Consider the following 20,557-nt stretch of genomic DNA (forward strand, 5'->3'; position numbering starts at 1 on the left):
AATACCACTGTACAAGGAATAGCACTTTTCTACTTGACATGACTGTGCAAGGTGCAGATAAGCAGCTGCTCTGTGAAGAGTATTTGGGTTTTAGTATTTGCTGAATTTGTTAGGTTAAACTAAGGAAAAGAAAATTACCTATTCTGATTTATGCTGTTTGGAACGGCTTGAATTGAACATTTGTTTCTTTTGTGTTTTGCAGACTTCTTGAAGCCAACTCTAGCAAAGGGAAAGAATTCTGTTTCTGCCAGCCAGACCCAGTCTCCGGTGCTGGTTCCCCTGATGGCAGTTTGTACAACCCTGTGAAACCTGCCAAACTGGACGCCACAGCTTTGCACGACTGCACTTTGGCCACCACTGTGCCTCCTTCGGAGCTGTGGAATCATGCAGTCCTAGCCTGTGACACAGGCATTCACGAAGAGCACTATGTAAGTGAAGCAGTGGAAGATGATGTGCCAGACTGCAGAGAGTACAGAGATGCCTGCACCATTACTGGTAAGCAGTCAAATCTGTTATCTTGGGAAGGATGTGGAGATGTATAATTAAGCTTCCGATCTTAAGCTTTTGGTGAGGTACCTGGTTCATGGACAGTACTGCTGCTGATCTGCACGTTTTTGCTTGTTTAAGAAGTGATTTCACAAGCACCTGACTTTTCAATGAAAGCACTGTGTAAGGTTTAAGACTCTCGCAAGTAGGCTAAACCAATGACAGCTGTGAAATTAGGATACTAATGTGCTTGGGAAGTTGAATCATTTGAAGTTTGTTTGGAAAATAAACCAACTGAATATCAGGGATGAGGGGAAGGAAATACTGCAGCTTAAAATATAGAATGGTTGTCCTAATGTTCAGCATAATTTACATTTTTATCTCGATACGAGAATTGCTTTGTGGGAGAAGGGGTTGGGAGAAATAGTGTCTAACATCATATTTTGACTGTACATCTTTGCTTTTCAAAACCGTTCTATTTTTGTCACATTAGTTGTGGAACTATAGAAGTTAATGTATAAGGAACAGCTTTTTCTGCATGCTTGTATGAAAGCTTAAATGCCTTTTTATGAAGGATTCATACAGATAAATGGAATATTGTGTTTAAGTATGGTATTTTAAATAGGATTAGATTCTTAGTGATGTGGTCAGCTGACCCAATTTTTTTGTGTTTGAATAATCATTGTAACTCAGTTTAGTCATGGATACAGCCATGAAATGACAGGCAGTTTCCATTCCAAATGCATGGTTTGTTGGCTGAGCTGTGAGGCTTCTTTTAGCTTAAAGTGACCTTGGTCTTTTGGTTCCAAGGTCTTTTGGTAATGTTTGAGGAATCAGCTGAGTTTTCAGGAGGGAGAAATGAAAGGGCTGAGAAAAAAAGAAATAAGACTGAGGCCATTCTAATTGGCTGCCAGATACATTTATGCTGAGTTACTTCCAGCCATGTCTAGAATTGTCTGTAGGTCAGAGAACTAGTTAATGGTGACCATCAACTGATACTTTTGTAATATGCTTTAACTTAGCTCAGCCCAACTGCTGTGTAGTTACTAAGGGTTGATATTCTGAAAAAATAAAATAGAAAGAAGGGGAGAGATGCTCTGCAAGTCCATCCCAATTCCCTTGGGAAGACACTGGATTAACACTGAAGTCACTTTTAGTCAGGTATGCTGCTACATAAAATAAATGTTTTGTTAACAGAAACTTACTCCCTACCCCTCCTCCTTTGTATTTATGGGTTTAGAGCTCTTTAACTGTTAGTTTATAAACAGGTCACTCTTTTGACTGCCATGTTAGGTATCTGCTTGGTAGGTAGACTAGAAACTCTACATATTATATGGATGCATTCCTGGTAGCGTAAGTCTGTTTTCGAGGCCCCTTGTAGAAGGATCTTTGTTGCAAGTTGTTCTGTTGGCTGTGTCCTGTCTCCCCTGCCCTGTTAACAGGAAGGTGTTAACTTTATGTTTTTCTGTTTCTGACTACAAGCCCAGACAACCAACTTCTTTCATGAATCAAGATGCCTTCTTGATTATGTTTCCTTGAAAGGCAAGACAAACTTCCTTTTTTAATTTTTAAAAGTAGTTTTTGCTAAATGGATGTCAGTGCGTGTCTTCCTACCTCACACTCTTTCAAGCGTGATGTAGTTTCTGAATCGCTTTCTTCTTGCTTAGTTGTCAGCCAAGTGTGGTTTACTGATTGATCCTATAATGATTTTGTTATGGATTAGCTGTTCTGCAGCAGCAGATTTGTACTGTTTGTGACCTGGAGACAACATAAGGAGTAGAAATAGTGGTGGGTTTTTTGGTTGGTTGATTAGTTTTGGATTTTGTTTTTTTTTCTTTTTAAGTGGATTTTTCAGAGTTTCAGCTCTGTGCTGTGCTTTTTGAAGGTGTCAAAGGGCATAGACTGGGAGATAGGAATTGGTCTCATACTTCCTCTGTAAAATCTCTACTTTGTCAGTGGTACATGCTGGTATGCAGCATACACGCCTGAAACAAGCAGAGAGAGAAACATTTACAGAGGAATAAGGATTGTCAGAGGCTTTAACATGAAGACTTTGTGTAGGTCTGACTGACAGTTTAGCACTATTTACACTTTTAAACTGTTCAGTGGGAAAAAACTTGTTCATGTCAAGTCTGCGTATACCATAATTTTTCTTCTAATACCAACTAAACCTTGACTCATCCTAGGCATGTTCAAATTCAGCAATCAGGGTAATCTGTTTTCTTTTAGTCTAAGACTAACACCTAGAGCCTATTGTAAAAGTCATCTGCAAAAATTCTTGCAAATAAAGGCTTGAACACAGTTAAGAAAAAACTGGGAAACTGAGTCAAAGTGGTGTGTGGTGATGCTTTCTGAAACATAACCAGCTAATGGTATTGTAATTGGAGTTGACTGATACAACTTAAGCCTAAGAACAAATTACATGATGTGCACGTTTTGCTATTTAACTTTTCAAGAAGGCCATTGGAGCTCAAAGAGTTTTAAATTCTTGCTGCTTGCTTTTTTTTTTTTTTTTTTTCCCCCTCTCCTATTCTGTTTGCTGGCAGTAGGAGAGGTACTTCAGCATTCTCTGTCAGCAACACAATCTTTCCTGCCTGGGACCTAAGAGCAGATGTAATGTAGCCGAGGGTGCATTGCACATTCTGATTGCGCTAAGCATATTTTCTTGGGTACAGGGTTGGCTTAAACATTTCATGTCCCCAAACCACCTCAAAACTGTGCTTGTGCAGATTTCTGTGGGAGCGCAACTAGAGGCATTTCAGGCACCTGGACTGGATAGAATCCCTGGTCCGCTTTTGTGGCAGAGGGGAGATGAGGGTTCCTTTTTAGCTAGGTCACACCTCTGGTCTGTTCTACTGTGTGGCCTAAAAGCAGTTATGTTGGCATAACCAAGGGAATAAGCACTGCAGTGGTGGGCCTGGGTGACAAAAAACAGTGAGGTGAAAAGTTTCCTTAAGCTGGTGTTACTTCTGAGTGGGGGACAGCACCCTAAAGGACTTTCCCACAGAATTTGATAGTAAAGCAATCCAAAACTCATAGTTGCTGTAACTGAAGTGTTATACAACTAGACACTTCTGAATCTGTGCTAATTTGAGCATAGAAGGGCAAATGAAATAGAATTGATCCATTTAAAAAAAAAGTTGTTTGTGAATGTTTTAAGGGTTATAAAAAAAATGTTGTGGGTGGAGCACGTATTTTCTAAACATGAATAACATTAAACTTGAAAATGGATTCAGTAGCTGCTCTAGTAGATTTTTATTTTTTTAACTATTACTTCATTTTGGGTTTTGATAGCAAGATCTAAGAGAAAAGTTCAATGTAGCCTGACTTAGAGTTTCTACTGCTATCACTTGTGGAGCTCCTACAGGAAAAGGGGCAGAAGGAGACTCGAATCCTGAGGTTGGTGGACAGTGGCGCAGCACTGTATGACATGGAAGTGGCACGCTGCTGCTACATGTGTGAGGCACCTATCTTGTCCCAGTTGTTTTCTCCTTTGAACTTTTCTTTTTCCTGCTGGGACAATTAATCTGAGAGCATAAAGGTAGGAATATGGATGCAGCACCATCTAGCGTTCCTTTTGCTGGAAAGGGAATTAAAGTGCCTTTAAAGGTGTCCGTCTGTCCTGTAATTGCAGTTCAGGCCTGGATACTTCCAGTCAGGTGTTGATAGAAATGGCAACTGGGGTTGGAGGATTCCTCCTCTAACAACCCCTGTCCTGTTTTTTGTAAAGCAGGAAGGGCTGTAATCTTGACAGGATAAAGCAGAGTAACTAAATTGCTCAATAGCCCCAATTTTGTGAATTGTAAAAGCCTCTTAGTCTGATTGCCTTTCTTCCTTGTCCATCAGCTGCTGTGAAGCAAATCCTGTCGTTCTGGAAACAGAGAGTACAGTGGGGATGGAAGTCTGAAATACCACCGGAATATAGATTTACTCTTGTGACAGATGTCTGGCTGCCAGAGTGGTTTTGTGGATTTTTTCAGGTTTTTTGTTTGTTTGTTTCTCTTAAAATATGTATAACATAGTATCAGTAGCCATCTTCACTACATTAACTTTCAGTCTGCTTTCTCATATCTGAAGACTCACTATTTGCAATGATTTTGGCATGATATACTTTGTAATTCAAGAGCTAACTGCTTAATATGCCACGTAGGTTTCCTTCATCCTTCGCTGAAAAAGGAGAGAATGAATGGACTGTGATTTAAATTGCCTAGCTCCTTCATTAGTTTGCATGATTCATTTGTTCATTATACTAATTACTCTTTCTGAATGCATGTAGGAGTATGTTCTCTGGCTGTCGTGTTCTGGGCAATTTCGTGAAGGTTCTTGGGAATTCTTTGTGGTGATAACCTGTTCTGTGTCTTATTTTGGTTGTAAACACAGGTTTTTTTGTTTTTGTTTTTGTTTTTAAAATAAAGTTACATCACTGGATGGGTCAAACCATGAAATCCCCTTTTCTCTCAGCTGGGAGGTATCTCTGAGAAGAGTTGGTATTGTTTGACCTTGCAGGCAGTGTAACTTCTACCTCACTGCACTGACTGCAACGATGGGTAGTCATAACATCCAGAGAAAATGACTTTCTCTTGCTCTCAAGCCTCACACAATCTGCTAGCCACAAAGACATTTGGGTACAGAAAGTTTTCTCTGGATTTTCATCCTGCCTCTATCTTTATTCAGGCTTTAATTATGTTCTCATATGAGACAGAACTTCCGTTATCTTCCACCAAATATTACCACTCTTCATGGCAACGTCAGCCAGTTTTGATGACTGACTGATCCTACAGATAACTGGTGTAATTCTGACCATTTTTTCCTGTAGTCACTTCATTTTAAAAAGCACACCTAAGGACTAAAGAATTTCCATTCCGGTCCGTCATGTCCGTCCCCCCCCCCCCAAGGTGCATGATTTTGTTTGAAAGGCTGAATTTCTGTTCCTTCTGTTCCAAGTCTGACAAAGCATGACTGCCCTAAGGTAACTCCTTAAGGATTTTGGTAATACAGGTTGTTACTAGAATGCTTTACTCTTGTTGTGTGGGAGATGGAAAAATACCATATCTGTGGCTGTCCTGTTTTGGGTGCATGAGATACCACCAGACCTTGCGTGCTTGCTATTCTGAGGCTGTTGAACAGGGTGCTTTGGTTGTGTTTGGTACCTGTTACAGGCTGGGTGGTTGTCCTCTAACCGTTAAATGGTTACAAAAATGCCTATAAAATAATAACAGTTTTGAATTGCTTTGCTCTATTTGAACGTCTCTGAGTTCTGTTGTGGTTACCTTTCTCTTTTAGTGGTTGTTCCCTACACAGCATAAACTTGCTCTAGCACTTTCTTCTTTTTCAGTTCCTGTATTGGGGTATGTCTTCCATGCTTTTCTCTGTTTTTGTCAGTTATGAGAGAAGAGGTGTAAGATACTGCTTGGTGGAGCTGGAACTCAGATAAAGAACGTAAGAAATGTTCTCCTGAGCTGGACCAGCTGGCTCAGGACTGTGTCTCTGACTCCAGCAACAGCAGGTGCTTGGGTATAGAAAACATGTGCTCAACCACTCTCAGTAGTCTATTCTCAGCATAAGTACCCCTATCATGCAGAGCTGTTGTACTAGGGATATAGAGAGTATGTCCTTCCCTAATTCTTTTAGTGTCTGTTTAGTGTTGGACCCTGACTGTGACTTTGTCTAAAACCTTTTTGAAGCTGCTGATTGTGTTACTGTGGAAGTTCTTGGTTTTTACTGGCTGTGTGCAGTGGTACTTAAACTAATCTCCCACTGGTTTCTGTCAGTATTTGTCCTAGTTATGCAGGATTTGGTGAATGCCAGTTCTTCATTCCCCTTATGACTTCATCTTCATGATTTTGAAAGAAACTCCATAATTTTCACATCCCTGCCTGCTCCTCTACCAGCTTTCTTAGTCTCTCCTTCAAATAAAACTTTGGGAATGTGGGCTCTTATCTCAGTCCATTTACTTTGCTATTGCTGTCACCAGTCTCATCCTGTAAACTTGATCTAGTTTTGGTCTCTTTTCCATCTTTTTTCCTGACGCTTCCTGTAAGCAGCTATTGCTAAATTCTGAGCACTCTTTCTTTCTCTAAAGCATGCCAGAAATGCTTGCTCTATTAACATGAGATGGCTCCCTCAGCGTGACTGGAACTACTCTATGAGTCTGACTTTAGTTCTATCTAGCATAGGCTAACAAAATGATCTTATTCTCTATGCCTGCTGCATCATTGCCTCTGTTTGAATTTTCTGGCTGGCTTTTGGTGGATTCTCAGTTAGCTTTACACAGCTTCTTCTTCCGCCCCCGCCCCCCCACCTCCCCCGCCCTGCTTCCCATCAGTTGTTTTCCAGCTCTTACTCTTTGCCAGTAACTTAGTGTTTTTCCTGATTCCTCTCCTGGGACAGTTTGTTATACTACCTCTTAGTCTGTATCCCAGGCATGCTTTTTTTTTTTTTTTCTTTCAAGGATTAGCTTTTTGTGTTTTGGTGGGGTGGGTTGGTTTGTTTTCCCCCAAGCAGAATTCTGCTGCTACTGCTATGCTCCTTATCCAGCCCTCTTACTTATGTTCCTCTTCCTAGTATGATATATGGATTTTTGTGTAAACTATCAATTCTAGAGTCACTGTGAAAGCAACTGCGTGAATTCCTGAAGTCCAGTGTGATGTTTTTTAATTTGTTACTAGATCTCCCTTGTTTGGGGAAGCACTTGTCATTCCTAAACATGTACTTTATTCAGGGTAGGGACACACGAGAGCAGTAAGGTTTCCTCAGTCTTCTGAGTTTGTTCTTTGGAGAAAGAACTCCTGAAGGCAAGTGCCTGGTGGATTTTTCGGGGGTGTATTTTTGGTTTTGTGGTTTTTGTTTTCCTGTTGTGGTGCATTTCAATAGTACTGGAAGACTAAAAATCTATGTTTGATTATTGGTGTATTTAAATATGTGAAAATACTTTTATTCTATAATTTACCTTCATAATATGCTGAATGCAGCTTTACCTTTCCCCCTCAATGTACGTGTATGTGTCTGTCCATCATGAAACAAGAAATTTTCCATTTGAAGTTGACATCTGTAAAGAGCAAGCTACATAAAATTAATTCTTATGTTGTGCTTGTGATTCTAAAGCTTTGTTGACAGCCATTGTTTAGGGACTGGCGCATTTTGTAGCTGGGCTGAACAACAAGCAAAAGCAAGACAATTGCTTTTCAGGGTTTTCCGTACTCGGTGATTTATCAATGGTTTTTTGAGACATTCTCAGTCTGTCTTGGCAGCTGGAAGATCCTAATGGTTAATGAATGTGGTTATTCTTACTGCTGCTGAACAGTGCATTGCCAGCATGCATTTGATACGTGAATAGCTTTTGGTTTTGCTCTAAAAAAATAGCCAGGGTGGTGGAGTTTCCTTTACTTTTGTTTTAATGTAAAAATAAAAGCATGAGCATGGCTGCATTTATCTACAGGGAGAAATGTTTCCATACTGAAACAAAGTTGATTTAAATTTATAGCATAATGCACGGTAGGGACCTTATAGTTTAATGGCCTCCTGTCAGCAAGACCTGTCTCACCTTTTATACCCAGCAGGAATGTGTGTGTAGGATGAAACCAAAGCAGGAAGACTTTAACCTAATGAACAGTGACATTCCTCACATTGGAACTGCACTTTCCAGCAGTTTCATCTTTGTTAGCTTTCACATTCCCGACTTTATCCCAGTCTTTATTTGGTGTGTTTGGCTAAGCCACGTTTTCTCCCGGCTTACTTCTTCAATATGCTTTCAATTGCCAAATTTAAGTAGAATTTCCTACCAAGAAAGGTAATATGCTGGAAATATTAGTGCTTTATGCATCTAAAAATGCAGAGGTAGGCTGCGCCCAGTGACCTATATGGGAAGACAGTTCCATGGCTTGTCCACCCCACAGACAGGTTTGGCCAGTGCCTGGTGTGGCGGAACTGAAGGAACAACATTTTTTCTTCCACTTTAGCTGGCAGCCTGCTCAATGTAATGATTTTTCCTGCGCAACAGTTTTCTTTTGGATAATATTGAATGATCTGATCCTTCATACCAGTTCTCCTTTGTACAAAGGAAGAATTGTGATTATGTTCTGTGCAGCTTCCCCGCCCTTGCACAAATCCTTTAAAATGTTTTGTGAGAAGGGACTTTTTCTTTCGCAGTGATGAAGCTGGATTTGATCAGGGGAAAGGGGTTGAGAGTGGGGAAGAAAAGCAAACTCTTGAAGACTTTTTCCTTCCTACTCCTATCCTTGCTCTTCTAAGTGCATGTTTGTATGAATTAAAATATCAAATGGCAGACAACTGAAGTGACACATGGTCTTATACAGAGAATATGATTAGAATCCCTGTTGGGTGCTTCATTCTTCTCCATGGGCTGGACTTCTTATCCAGAATTCCTTTTCTGTGATTCAGTGTGCCCACTTGATTACCATAAATACTGCCAGCCTTTCCTGTGGAGCCCCACCTACACAAGGTGGAAAGTCCAGTTGAGGTCTGTGTGTGTAAGACAGAAAGCGCTGTGGGCAGTAGAGTTACACATCAGCTGAAGCCTTGCTCTGGCAGCCCAGAATGGGAGTACCTGACAGAGGCTGGCATGGGGTCTTTTATTTTCTCGTGGAAGACTGGATTTTGTCAGTATTTTCCATGTTTGGAAGCAGAAGAACTACTACTTAACCAACTTTGGTTAAAGATGTGGCAGGACTTGCATTTCCAAAGTTGTGTCACGCCAGTCAAATTACAGAAGCTGCTACGGCTGTTTGAGGAGTCTGAGTTTTAACTGTGTGAGACAGCTTTCATGTTGAAGAGCTTCTCTTCCAGCAGTTTGGCTTTGCAGCCAGCAATGAGATTTCTGCTGTGTAGGATGCTAAGGCTATCTTTCCCTTTGGGCAACCCAGTGAGTTGGGAGGATGGTGAATTTTCTATTAGAAGTGATTTTCTTTGCCCTAGAAGCTCATCACACACTTTACATTAAAACACAGGTATTGTGTGTGTGCAGTCCTCAGTTCTGCAGTAGTAAGGCTTCAGTATAAGTAGCAACACTCAGGGCATCCCAGAACTGAAATGGAATAGGAATGTAGTGAGTTCTGGGGGTTTGCCTATTACAGGTATATGTGCAGAGTAATCGTTAAATAATGCTCAAGAAATACTTGTAATTCTGGACCCCAGTTAGTCTGTGTGGACGTATAGAGCTCAAATAATGGACAACTACAGGCTATGTTTCCCTCTTCAGTAGACTAGCTAGCAGCCTGATTGTGGTGTTGAAGTTTCTTATCTACCCTTTTGCTTTTCATTTTTATGTAGATCTGTTCACAATGGTAATAACTAGTTCACTCCATTTCATGATTGTCTAAATGGACAGAAAGCATTGGGAAAATGAGGCTATCGGGCTGCTTCACGCAGCCAGGAAATACCTGCTGGAAAAGCATTTAGACAAAGACCATCTTTCTTGCTTCCATCCCTGGAATATAATGAGGTTTTAGGCTTGTGGTTTGCTGAGAAAGGAGAATCCTAACGTAGTCATGGCCTCTTGGCTGGTTGTTGAACTAGATTAGGTAAGTTTTCTTGGAAGGGGTTCCCAGAATTTTCTTAGCCCAATGGAATGGGACGACCTTTCACATTATGGAGTTGCATATTTCTTTAACATTTAAGAAATGAGGGAGATACTGAATACACTGAGAATTTTAAACAGAGCACTTCCTACTTAAATAGAAAATGTAATGCTTTCTTGTGTGACAGTACATGTTCTATAGAATTTTATGTCTTTTTACATACAGTGGTACAAAATTTGCCAAGTGCTTACTGATCCTTGGCTTCTGAGAAGGGATGCAGACTTTCAGTTTGTGTTCTCTGTACATATATGCATTACATGAAGCAAAATCAGCGCTCAAGATTCACTAGTATTTAGCACGAAATAGCCTCAAGTTGATGAGCTTTAATTCCTTGCATTATATGAGCCTGGAATTTAGCCTCCATGTGGTAGCCCTTTTCAGCAGAGAATGTTCCTTTTACTTAACTAGTAGGGAGCCAGCACTGGAATTGACTCCTTTCAGGTATTGTGTGCCCTTTTTTTTTTTTTTTCCCCAAAAAATAATTTGCTATTTATTGACTGACCATTTTCAAAGATTTTTTTTTTTTTTTTTTTTAGCTTCTCTGTTTTAAACATTAGAGAGCTAAGTGTCAAGGAGGAGGGTAATATGTGTGTGGGAAATGGGACAGGACTGAAAACCAGGGAGAGGAATAGGTGGCTCCATGAAGGAAAGTAGTAGCCTTTTTCCTCCTTCCTGCTTTCTCCGGAGAGTTTCCTTGTTTCTCTCATCTATTTTTGTTACTGCGCTCTTACCTACTTCCCTTTCCTCAACTGCCTCAAAAGGTTGTGATAAGTTACAATGTTTTAATTCTGTTGTGGGAAATGGAAGAATTTTCCTGAGAGTGACTACTGAGGCCTTTTTGGCTTGGTTTGGTTTTTTGTTTAAGAAGGAGAGGGTATTTAGGCTGCCCCTTTCTGGCTGTGGGCTGAGCACCAGCTGCTGGGTGGTGATGCAGTGGAGCCCCCTGAAGATGGTGAGGGTGGGTGGGTGACACAACCCAATGACCAAAGCTTGTGTTTTGAAGAAGGTTGCCAGGCAGCCCAGGACTTCCCCAAAGTCACACCTGGAGTGTAGTTGTTCGGCCGGATGCACCGCTTCTGCACAGCAATTGTATCCCTTTTCTCAGAGTAGGCACTTCAGGGTAGCACAGCTGCTTCGAGCTGTTCGCAAGGTGTTGGCCTTCATCAGGACCACAACTCTGGAGCATGCATGGTGCTGCAGGAACAATACCATCTCTGGGTAGTTTCCTTGTGGTCTTCCTTGTCTTGACTTGTGTGTTCTGGCCTGTCCCTTCTTGAGCACAGCCCTGACCCCAGCATGGTTCATGGCAGGGTTGGGTTTTGACAAATTGGCACAGCAGCGGGCTGTAAACAAGAAACTGGCTGACAAAATGTCCTTTGTGGTTTAGGGGTTCGGGTAATAAGGAACTTCTTACGGGGTTCGGGTAATAAGGAACTTCTTACAGCAGGTGGCAGTGTCTGCTGTAGAGACCTGGAAGTCCTTTTAACCTTGAACCGGGAGCCTCTGCCTGAAAACTAACCAGTGAAACCATAAAGGTTGAGTATGGTTTGGACCAGAATTCAGACAGACAGAAATTAAATACTTTAAGTTCCATGCAATGACTGTACTGATAAGCTGTGTTGTATTGTGTTTCTAAAAACTCCTGCAGATACCAGGCTTTGAGAATTGTAGAGTTTTTCTCTGTGTTTTGTGTATGTTTGGGGGTTTTGTTTGTTTGTCACCTCCCCTCCCTGCCCTTGTCCCTACTCTTTGGTTTAGGTTCTTTTCTCTGAATTTATTACTACTTTTTATGTGAAGTGATGCTGAAATTGAATAAGTGCTCCTTCTTTATCAGTCAAGCTAGGTTTCCTTTCTACAGTAAGGTATGGCTGTTCAATCATAGCTGTAAACAGGTGAAACCCCAAAACTGGTTAGGAAATGGAGTTTGACAGGTGAGCTGCTCTAGGTGACCATGTTGTTTGGAATGAGATCTTCAAATCTGTCTACCTGTGGTTTATGTTGAACTTGGATTGAGTTGAAGTTAGTTCAGCTGAGGTTGAATTGCTTGGTCATGAGGTGCTGGCGTAGTTCCACCCATCCAAATAAAACTGACAGCTAAATATATATTTAACACTGTGTGGGAAGTGACCTAATGTATGGCATGGCTGCATGAGTGCAAGATGAAGATGGCAGTGAGTGACACCATCCTACACAATGCCTTGTGATCTGTGTGTTGTTAGGTGCATGGAGGGGAGTGGCAGTCCTTGAGGTGCTGTGCCCCTTCGATGCTGTCAGTTCCCCTTGTTTTAGACCTCTCGCTCCATTTTCTCTTTGATCAACTCCTTGCTCACTTGTCAGCAGAGGAGGGGTGTAAGTGTACATCTGAAAATAACCAAGTGTACTCTTATCCTCACATTGTTGTCCCAAAAATTATGCCTCTTCCTGCCCGAAAAATTAAAAAAGGAAAGAAAGAAAAAGCCACCCTCACTTCAGTCTCCACAATGAAAAGTTAATTTACTATGCTTAGGGCATTTTGTATGGATAGAGGTGTTGCCTAGAAGAAAGCAAACTGATGAAATAGTCAAAGGTATCCAGATCAGCAAGTCTAATAATTCCTCTAAGGAAATGTAAGCAAGCTGAAACAACCAGTGAAACTTTAGCAGCTGCCTTAAGTTGGGAGGGAGGTTTAAGAGAAGGGGAAATACACTGGTCAGTCAAATGCCAATGTATGAAAAGAGATGGAACAAGCTAATAAGTAATTCTTCAGTAACTACCCAAGAGATACTGAAGTAGGAAGAAGAACAAAAATGCAGAAGAGAGCTCAACTGGAGTGTTCTGCCCAGTTTTGTATCTTCTTTATTGAAAGAGAAGATTAGAAACTGAAGCAACAAAATCATCAGTACAAAAGTCTTTCAAAGAACTTGGGTTAATCTTATTTAGAGAAAACAGAGAGGATGAGGGGGAATAATGTCAAAAACTTCTGCAAAGCAGACTGAGCAACTTCTTTATTTCCTGAGGAACAGGGCATGGAGGAATATATTTTTGCACCAAAATAGGTGAGGTGGGGTGTTCGTGCATGTGCTGCATTTGAGCTAAGAAGATAGTAAAGCAGTGGAATATGTTACTTGCAAAAATAATATGGAAAGAACTAACAAATTTTCTTTGTTTATATGTAATTATTTCTATGAAGTGCTGACAGCTGCAGAGTTCTGCAGTATGCAAAAGCCTTAGCAAATCTTTCTTCTTAACTTTTCTCTTTCAAAAGCAGAACCTGGAGTGACCCATGCTGTAGTAAGAATCATGAGTTTATCATTCATTTAGCTATTTTAGTTGGGTGTAATTTGCTTGTAGAAGTTTCTGTTTGCCAAGGATGTCCAGAAAACTGCAAGTTTAAAATAGCTTAGACTACAAAAAACCAAAATCTGTAACAGAGCAACTTACAAGGATATGGTTCAACTGTATTTTGTTCTATCATTTTTTATTAATGATCAGTTAATTGTCTTAAGCTTATGGTATTACTTTAACTCAATAAAATCAAGGTACCACTTAGGACAAGAGGAAGTGCAACAGTTTTATATCTGTTGGACATCATTTAACGTAGTCATAAAACACAAATAATGTTGTAGGTGTTCTTAGTAGAAAAGTTATTTAACTTAGCTGTTTATTAATATTTCTGATTAAAATTGCAAAGATAAAAACTATCTGGAAGCACAATCGGGGGCTTCTATAAAATGCATCTGGTGTTTCAGGATGGGGGATGGCGTTAGTCTGCATGTCTTCTCATAACAAATGCCTGCATCTCAGAAAAGGGAGGGGAGGAAAAGTGAAGGGGAAGGCTGCATAATTGTAGCACTGAGAATATTGCTGTGATTTAAATGGTGAACTCATGTTTAGTCATACACAAGTGTGATTATGGTGTACTGTTTTTCTAAATAGGCAATTATATCAGAGCCTGCTCCTATTTCCTGCTGGTATATAGATTTTAAAATTGCAATAGAAGTTAATGACAATAGCATCATAATAAGTTGCCTTTCCAGTTACTCCTTAATATCTTTTCCAGTGGTTAGGCCTTTTGAATTGCTCAGAAACACTCAGGATTTGTAGTACAGTAGAGTAGAAAAATTGTCTTGGTTGACTTGTATTCCATGATAGTTCTTAACTTCTCTACTGTCTGTCCTTCATGTTCTCAAGGATTTCTTCTCCACAATAAAACTGTATGGGTTTCCTTTGTGTGTGTGCATGTGTGAGGTTTTTTTCTCCTCAAATTTTATTGGTAACTTCTTTTTCATTCCATTTTTTTCTACTTTTTATGATACAGCAAACCAGCTTACTTCTCTGCACAAAATTATGTGCCTGAAACTTTCTCTTTTCATCTATAGTCAGTCCATTTCTTTTGAAATACTAATTAAAAGCTGAAAGACACTAAAGGTTTGAATTTTTCAAACATTTTTGTTTCCTTGTTGCCAAGAAGCCCACTTCAGTCAGGCTGTGTAGACTATTACATTTTTCACAAGAGGAGAATTAACATTTCAGCCAACACCCACCCCCACCTCCTTCCGCCCCCCAAACAACCCTAATAAAAAACAAAACAAAACAAACAACCACCCCATATTCTTGACAGTGAGAGCAATTAGGTAATCCAAAAGTAGATTTATAGATATATATAAAATCTTTGTGTGTATGCATGTACACACAAATGTCTTTGAATGTTTAGTTGACATCAACAGGTATTTTTTAGAAGATCAGCTGGCTTTTCTGAGCTGAGATGGTTGCAGGCACTAAGATGGATGTTGTCAGCAATTAAAAAGGTAGCCAGGGAAGAAGAAAAGTTTGTAGCTACAGGTTAGCTCTCAGCTTTCAAAACACAGGAAACAGGTCTTGTTTCTCTGTGTAAGTTAGTAGTCCTCTGACAGGTCTGCAAGGACCTCTTAAAATGTGTGCAGGCTGACTCTCGCATTGCACAGGGCTCCATAAAAATAGCATTGCTGCACATGTGGGTACCTAAACCTAATAACTTTTGCACACCCACTTCTGCAGTGAGGTTTGGAGAACACTTACTTATGTGCAACAGTTAGCAGCACAGTCTAGATGAAAGCAGAAGAGAATACCTCCTGATAGGTAATAGCAGACTCCTTGAACCATAAGGTATAATGTAACTTTCCCAAGTGGATTTTAGTTTTAATCAACAGAATCTTGTAAAGGATATAGGCAGGAGGTTAACAGTATGAGTTCATCTTTTTATCCTCTGCCCTAATGTCTGATAGAATAGTAACATTCTTGCTGTCTTTAGTGCTTGAGAAGATGCTTATGACAATGCAACTTCTGGATTAGAAAGACGATAAAAAGAGGTAATTCATGGTCTGTAGATAAGGATGTGTTACTTCTTCATTCCCCCCTCCCTCCCCTCCCCTGACAGAGGTGAATTCCACTAGCTTGCAGTGGAATTGCAGGTCTGCATCAGTCCTGCAGTAATGAGTTTCTCTCAGGAAAATAGGTGTCTTTGTCAGGGAGCAGGAAGAGCAGGGCTGCCTTAGAGCCCTGCCAGCAGCTGATGTGACCACAGGATGGGAAGGGCAGGATCCTTGTCGACAGAGCCCAGTCCCTTTGTTCCTGAGCAGGGCAAAGGTGCTAGCAGTAACGGTTAAAACCGACACTCCAGTGATCATCAGATAAATGCCAGGTACTGAGTGGGTCTGCAGTCAATCCAGGAAGCCCAGGCAGTGAGTCAGTATCAGCAGAGGACAGAGCTGGGCCCACACCTACCCTACAGCACTGCACAGGGGAGGACAAGGGGGCCTGTGTTTAAATGGGGCCACTGGGCAGAGGGTGTTGGGTGGGATGGATCCCTGATGAGCCTGGTCAGGGCAGGAGAGGCCTATGGGCGCGCTCAGGGCCTTGACGGTCTTTGCTTTTGTCGTGGTTTAACCCCAGCCAGCAACTAAGCACCACGCAGCCGCTCACTCACTCCCCCCCATCCAGTGGGATGGAGGAGAAAATCAGGAAAAAGAAGTAAAACTCGTGGGTTGCGATAAGAATGGTTTAATAGAACAGAAAAGAAGAAACTAATAATGATAATGATAACACTAATAAAATGACAACAGTAGTAATAAAAGGATTGGAATGTACAAATGATGCGCAGGGCAATTGCTCACCACCCGCCGACCGACACCCAGCCAGTCCCCGAGTGGTGATTTCCCACCCCCACTTCCCAGTTCCTAAACTAGATGGGACGTCACATGGTATGGAATACACTGTTGGCCAGTTTGGGTCAGGTGCCCTGGCTGTGTCCTGTGCCAACTTCTTGTGCCCTGGCTGGGCATGAGAAGCTGAAAAATCCTTGACTATAGTCTAAACACTACATAGCAACAACTGAAAACATCAGTGTTATCAACATTCTTCACATACTGAACTCAAAACATAGCACTGTACCAGCTACTAGGAAGACAGTTAACTCTATCCCAGCTGAAACCAGGACAGCTTTTTACTGTGGAGTGAGTCTTAGCAACAGTTGGACGAGTTACGGCACTGGTTAAAGATGAGGCTGCATTGCACAGCACATGAGCAGCCTTCCTTAGTCTTTGCTCTTCTAAAATAGGGTTAGTTAGCTCTTTCTTAATTTGTGTGTGTTCTTTTCTTTTTGTCCTGGCAAGGAAATGGGCAGATTGATGCACTAAGTATTAATTTTAGATGGTAATTAAAATGTATATATTTAAAATTATCATGACTGGTTTGGGTGTTGACACATACACATGCACACACAAATTCTTCATTATAGAACAATATGGATTGGAAGGTACCTCTGGAGGTCATCTGCTTTGACTTCTGCTCAAAGCAGGTCTTTTAAAGTGAGCGCTCATGGCCTTGTTTAGTTGGGTTGTCAATCTTTCCAAAGATGGCAGATTTCCTAGCCTCTCTGTGCCCCTGTTCCCATGTTTGACCATCCTCACGGTACAAAAAGTTTTAATGTTGAATTGGAATTTTCTGTGTTAAAACTTCTCAGCTGCCTCATCCTAAATTTAAATCTCCAATTTTAATCGCAACGTTTTGCAGTTGTTGATGGCTGTCGGTATCCATTTTTAAAACTGTGTGCAAACTTGGTATACTTGTGAACATGAGGGACTGGCATCACAGAATGCAGGTCGAGGTAGTGTCGAAAGGTGCCCTAAAAGTTCTTGCAGCCAACTTTACCAGTGCATCTTAGGTGTGAACTGTGACACTGCTATTGCAGTCCTGGATTTCTTTTTCTTGAGAAAAATCTGCCAGCAGCAAAGGCAAAAAATATATAGTGGTACTAAACTGTGTTCAAAAACCAAGTTAAGGAGATATGTAAAGCTTGCAAGCTAAAAATAATCCGTCAAGTAGAACATCAAAAATGTCAATTCCTATTTGCACTAATGTTTTCTCCATACCCAGGTTGTAACTACCCTGTCTTGGTCAATGCTCACTTGCACTCTATTCCTCCCACCCCCACCTTGTTCTTCAATAGATGAGTCACTGGTTCTAGAGATTGGACTTTTTGTCCCTAAGAGTGTGCCCTTGTATTTTCTATTTGGGGATAATTTGTGCTAGTCGCATCTTCTAAACCGGTTAGTATCTAGCTGTTCTTTACATGCAGAAAAATCTTGCTGATAGCAGAACAAACTGACATTTTTGCTAGTTTTTATGTATAGTGCTCAATTTAAAGTAACTAACAGAGATTGTCCTCTTTCTCTTACCAGATGTGTGCAATAGTACCAATCTTCCTGAAGTTGAAATCATCAGTCTACTGGAAGAGCAGCTGCCTCATTATAAGCTAAGAGCAGATACAATCTATGGTTATGACCACGACGACTGGCTTCATACACCTCTCATTTCCCCTGATGCTAATATTGACTTAACAACTGAGCAAATAGAAGAGACCTTGAAATACTTTCGTAAGTCAAAAATCCAGAAATTGTCCTGAGGAATAAATAACATAGTGCTATTTTTGTTACCTTCTCTGAAGTATCTGTGCAATTCTGTTACAACTGTGGAAAGCAAGAGAACTGTTTGTGATTTATTGCTGTGGTCTTCAAGTTTGTGGTAGATAGAAAACAGAGGAAACATTTAATCAAGAACAGCAGTTGCATTTGTAATTCATGCGTGCACCTCTCCACATCATCAAATATTGGTGAAACTGAGATGTTACTTTTTGCTTGTGATCTGTCTGGCAAGAGACTGAAACTTCTGTAGCTATACAATGTAGAAAACTTAGACCTGTTTCCATATTTGCTTTTTTTGAACGTGTTCTCTGACACATTGTGCTGTTGTCTGATGGCACTGTGTGCCAGTATCACATTGTGACACCGAATCACTTTTCTGCAGCTTAAGCTTCTAGGAAGTACTTGTGAAGAACCAAATTCTGAGCACTTGGTTGAGATGGTTTGTCCCTTGATTCTTTTGTTTGTTCGTATTCATACTATTGGACAAAAAGGTACCTTTTGTGCCTGGAGGGAAAGCGTGTAGGGTTGTGACCTTCTCAGTTTTTCATTCTTTTGTTTGAGCCTGTAGATGCTTTTGTCATGGTGAATGGATTCTTGTCTCTCCTGGGTCCTTCCACTGTGGGTATTGACTTAGCTGTGCAATTAGAGAAGATTTCCGTGATTCATCCTCTACTTGCAGATTTATCGAGTAGTTTATGATCAAATGAGTCTTCCTTCCCCCCCGCCCCGGTTTCACGTGAAGATGCAATTTTGTTGCTCTTCTGAATGTGTTGCATGTTAAAATAGTCTGCAGAGCAGAAGCCAATAGGTTATATGCTAAAGCTACAGTAGTTAGACTTACATAGTAGTGGATTTACATAGATTATAGTAGTAGATACATAGTGGGAAGTGGGGGAGGCAAGCTGAAGTGGATCTGTGGAATCAGTTGTACTACAACTCCTTGTTTTGTATCAGTCCATTAGTGCTGTTATAATAATGGCAGAAGTTGGCTTAAAGAAATGTTTTGAAATGTCAGGTTTCCAAAGTTTTCAGTAACCAGATTAGTCCTGTCTCACAGATAAGATTGTCTATGCAGATGGACTGTTGCAGTAGCCATGGGAAAGATGTTTTGCTAGTGGGGCAAGGAAGTCAGAAATCCACGTGGAAGCATCCTAACTCTTCCAACTGAGATGCTGGTGGGGCATGTCACTTGCAATGGTGCATGACTGTTGGGGATGGATACAATATGAAGCTATGTACAACAGGGGAATCAGATAGCAGTAGCTGCCTGCAACTGTGAGCACTTCTAAAAGCTGGATAACATTTTTTCTTACAAGCATAATGACTGCAACTTTACCATGTTGCTGTGATTGAACATTTCATCCAATCAACTAGCTTGAATGAAAAAATTTTGAGTGTAATTCCTGCCACAACATATGTTTTCTGCTTTCATTGGGAAATAACTGCTTAAAGAAGAGGAACCAAGCAAGGACAGCTTCCATAAAGAAAAGTTTATTCCTTACTGCTTATATGCAGACACTTGTGTATAGATAGTAGTTTAAGAAGTTTAAGCAGATTTGGGTTGAGCCTTAGACTGATACCCTGGAAACTGAGATCTCTGACTTTACTCTTGTTCAGTTATTGTGAACAAGTCATAAAATGCATCTATATATGAGAGTGCAAGATCATAAAACTTTGGCATGTTTGGAAATTATGTCATTGATTGTAAACATTGGTTTATGGAAAAATTAACTATCAAAATAAAGACATTATTTTAAGTAGGTTGGTAGAAAAGTCCTGTGAATTGTACCATCTTCGCTTTGGAGAGTGTTTTCCAGGGTGTGGCTGCTTGCACAATGATTCATTTTCAGTGCTACAATTAAGGCACTCCTTCTGTACCTATTTAGTATGTTTTAAAAACCTTGACGAAGGGGTGAGCAAATACTGTAACTTGTCTATTGGAAAGTTTTAGTATTATCTTAGGAATTTACACTATTTTCCAAAGAGTATCCTTGTGGTCTAAGAATTCTACAGATGTAGTTAAACTTAATAAATAACAAAAAAGAAATTTCATAATCTGTCAAAGTTTTCCTTAACTGAAGGAAGAATTCCTTGATTATGCTGCAACACAAAAGGATTTGCTGCAAAATAAATATTTTTGTCAGAATTAAAATGCATTACATGTACAGATTGTTGCTGTACCTTCTTCAGGCTTCTTAGAGAAACTCAAAGATAACTAAAATAAAATTGATATTGAAACTTGAGCTAGTGCAGAATATTTTTAGGTGTGAAATTAAGTCTTTTGATTGCTTATGGTTCCTGGTGTTTAGTGTTGATCAGCTTTGAAACCAGGATGCAATGTGAATAGTTAAGTCAGAGAGGGAGGGATATGTTGTGGCTTTATCAAGAAAAGGTTCACAGTCTGAGAAATACTGGACAGCAAGGGGGTTGTTTGTGCATGTTTCAATATATGTAAATGTTGTGTATTGTCAATATATGTAAATACCATGTCTTTTGTAAGGCTTCCTGTTGTTTAGGGAGAGAGCTTCTCAGGAA

At 40.4% G+C, this 20,557-nt stretch overlaps 1 protein-coding gene across 9 annotated transcripts in view; it reads left to right on the top strand.

Annotated features, from left to right (window-relative positions):
* The window catches only part of TRAK1 (trafficking kinesin protein 1), a 138,721-nt gene that overhangs the window by 48,830 nt on the left and 69,334 nt on the right, over positions 1–20,557 (top strand). For all 9 annotated transcript variants that reach the window (XM_075055656.1, XM_075055649.1, XM_075055666.1 and 6 more), the window contains exons 2-3: positions 203–495; positions 17,780–17,974. Coding sequence is in view for 6 of the 9 variants with exons in the window: in XM_075055629.1 (XP_074911730.1) it covers positions 203–495; positions 17,780–17,974 (488 nt within the window). In the remaining 3 variants the exon portion in view is untranslated. The remainder of the gene's footprint in view (positions 1–202; positions 496–17,779; positions 17,975–20,557) is intronic.

The sequence above is a fragment of the Buteo buteo genome, chromosome 2, assembly GCF_964188355.1.
Source record: "Buteo buteo chromosome 2, bButBut1.hap1.1, whole genome shotgun sequence".
Taxonomy (NCBI): domain Eukaryota; kingdom Metazoa; phylum Chordata; class Aves; order Accipitriformes; family Accipitridae; genus Buteo; species Buteo buteo.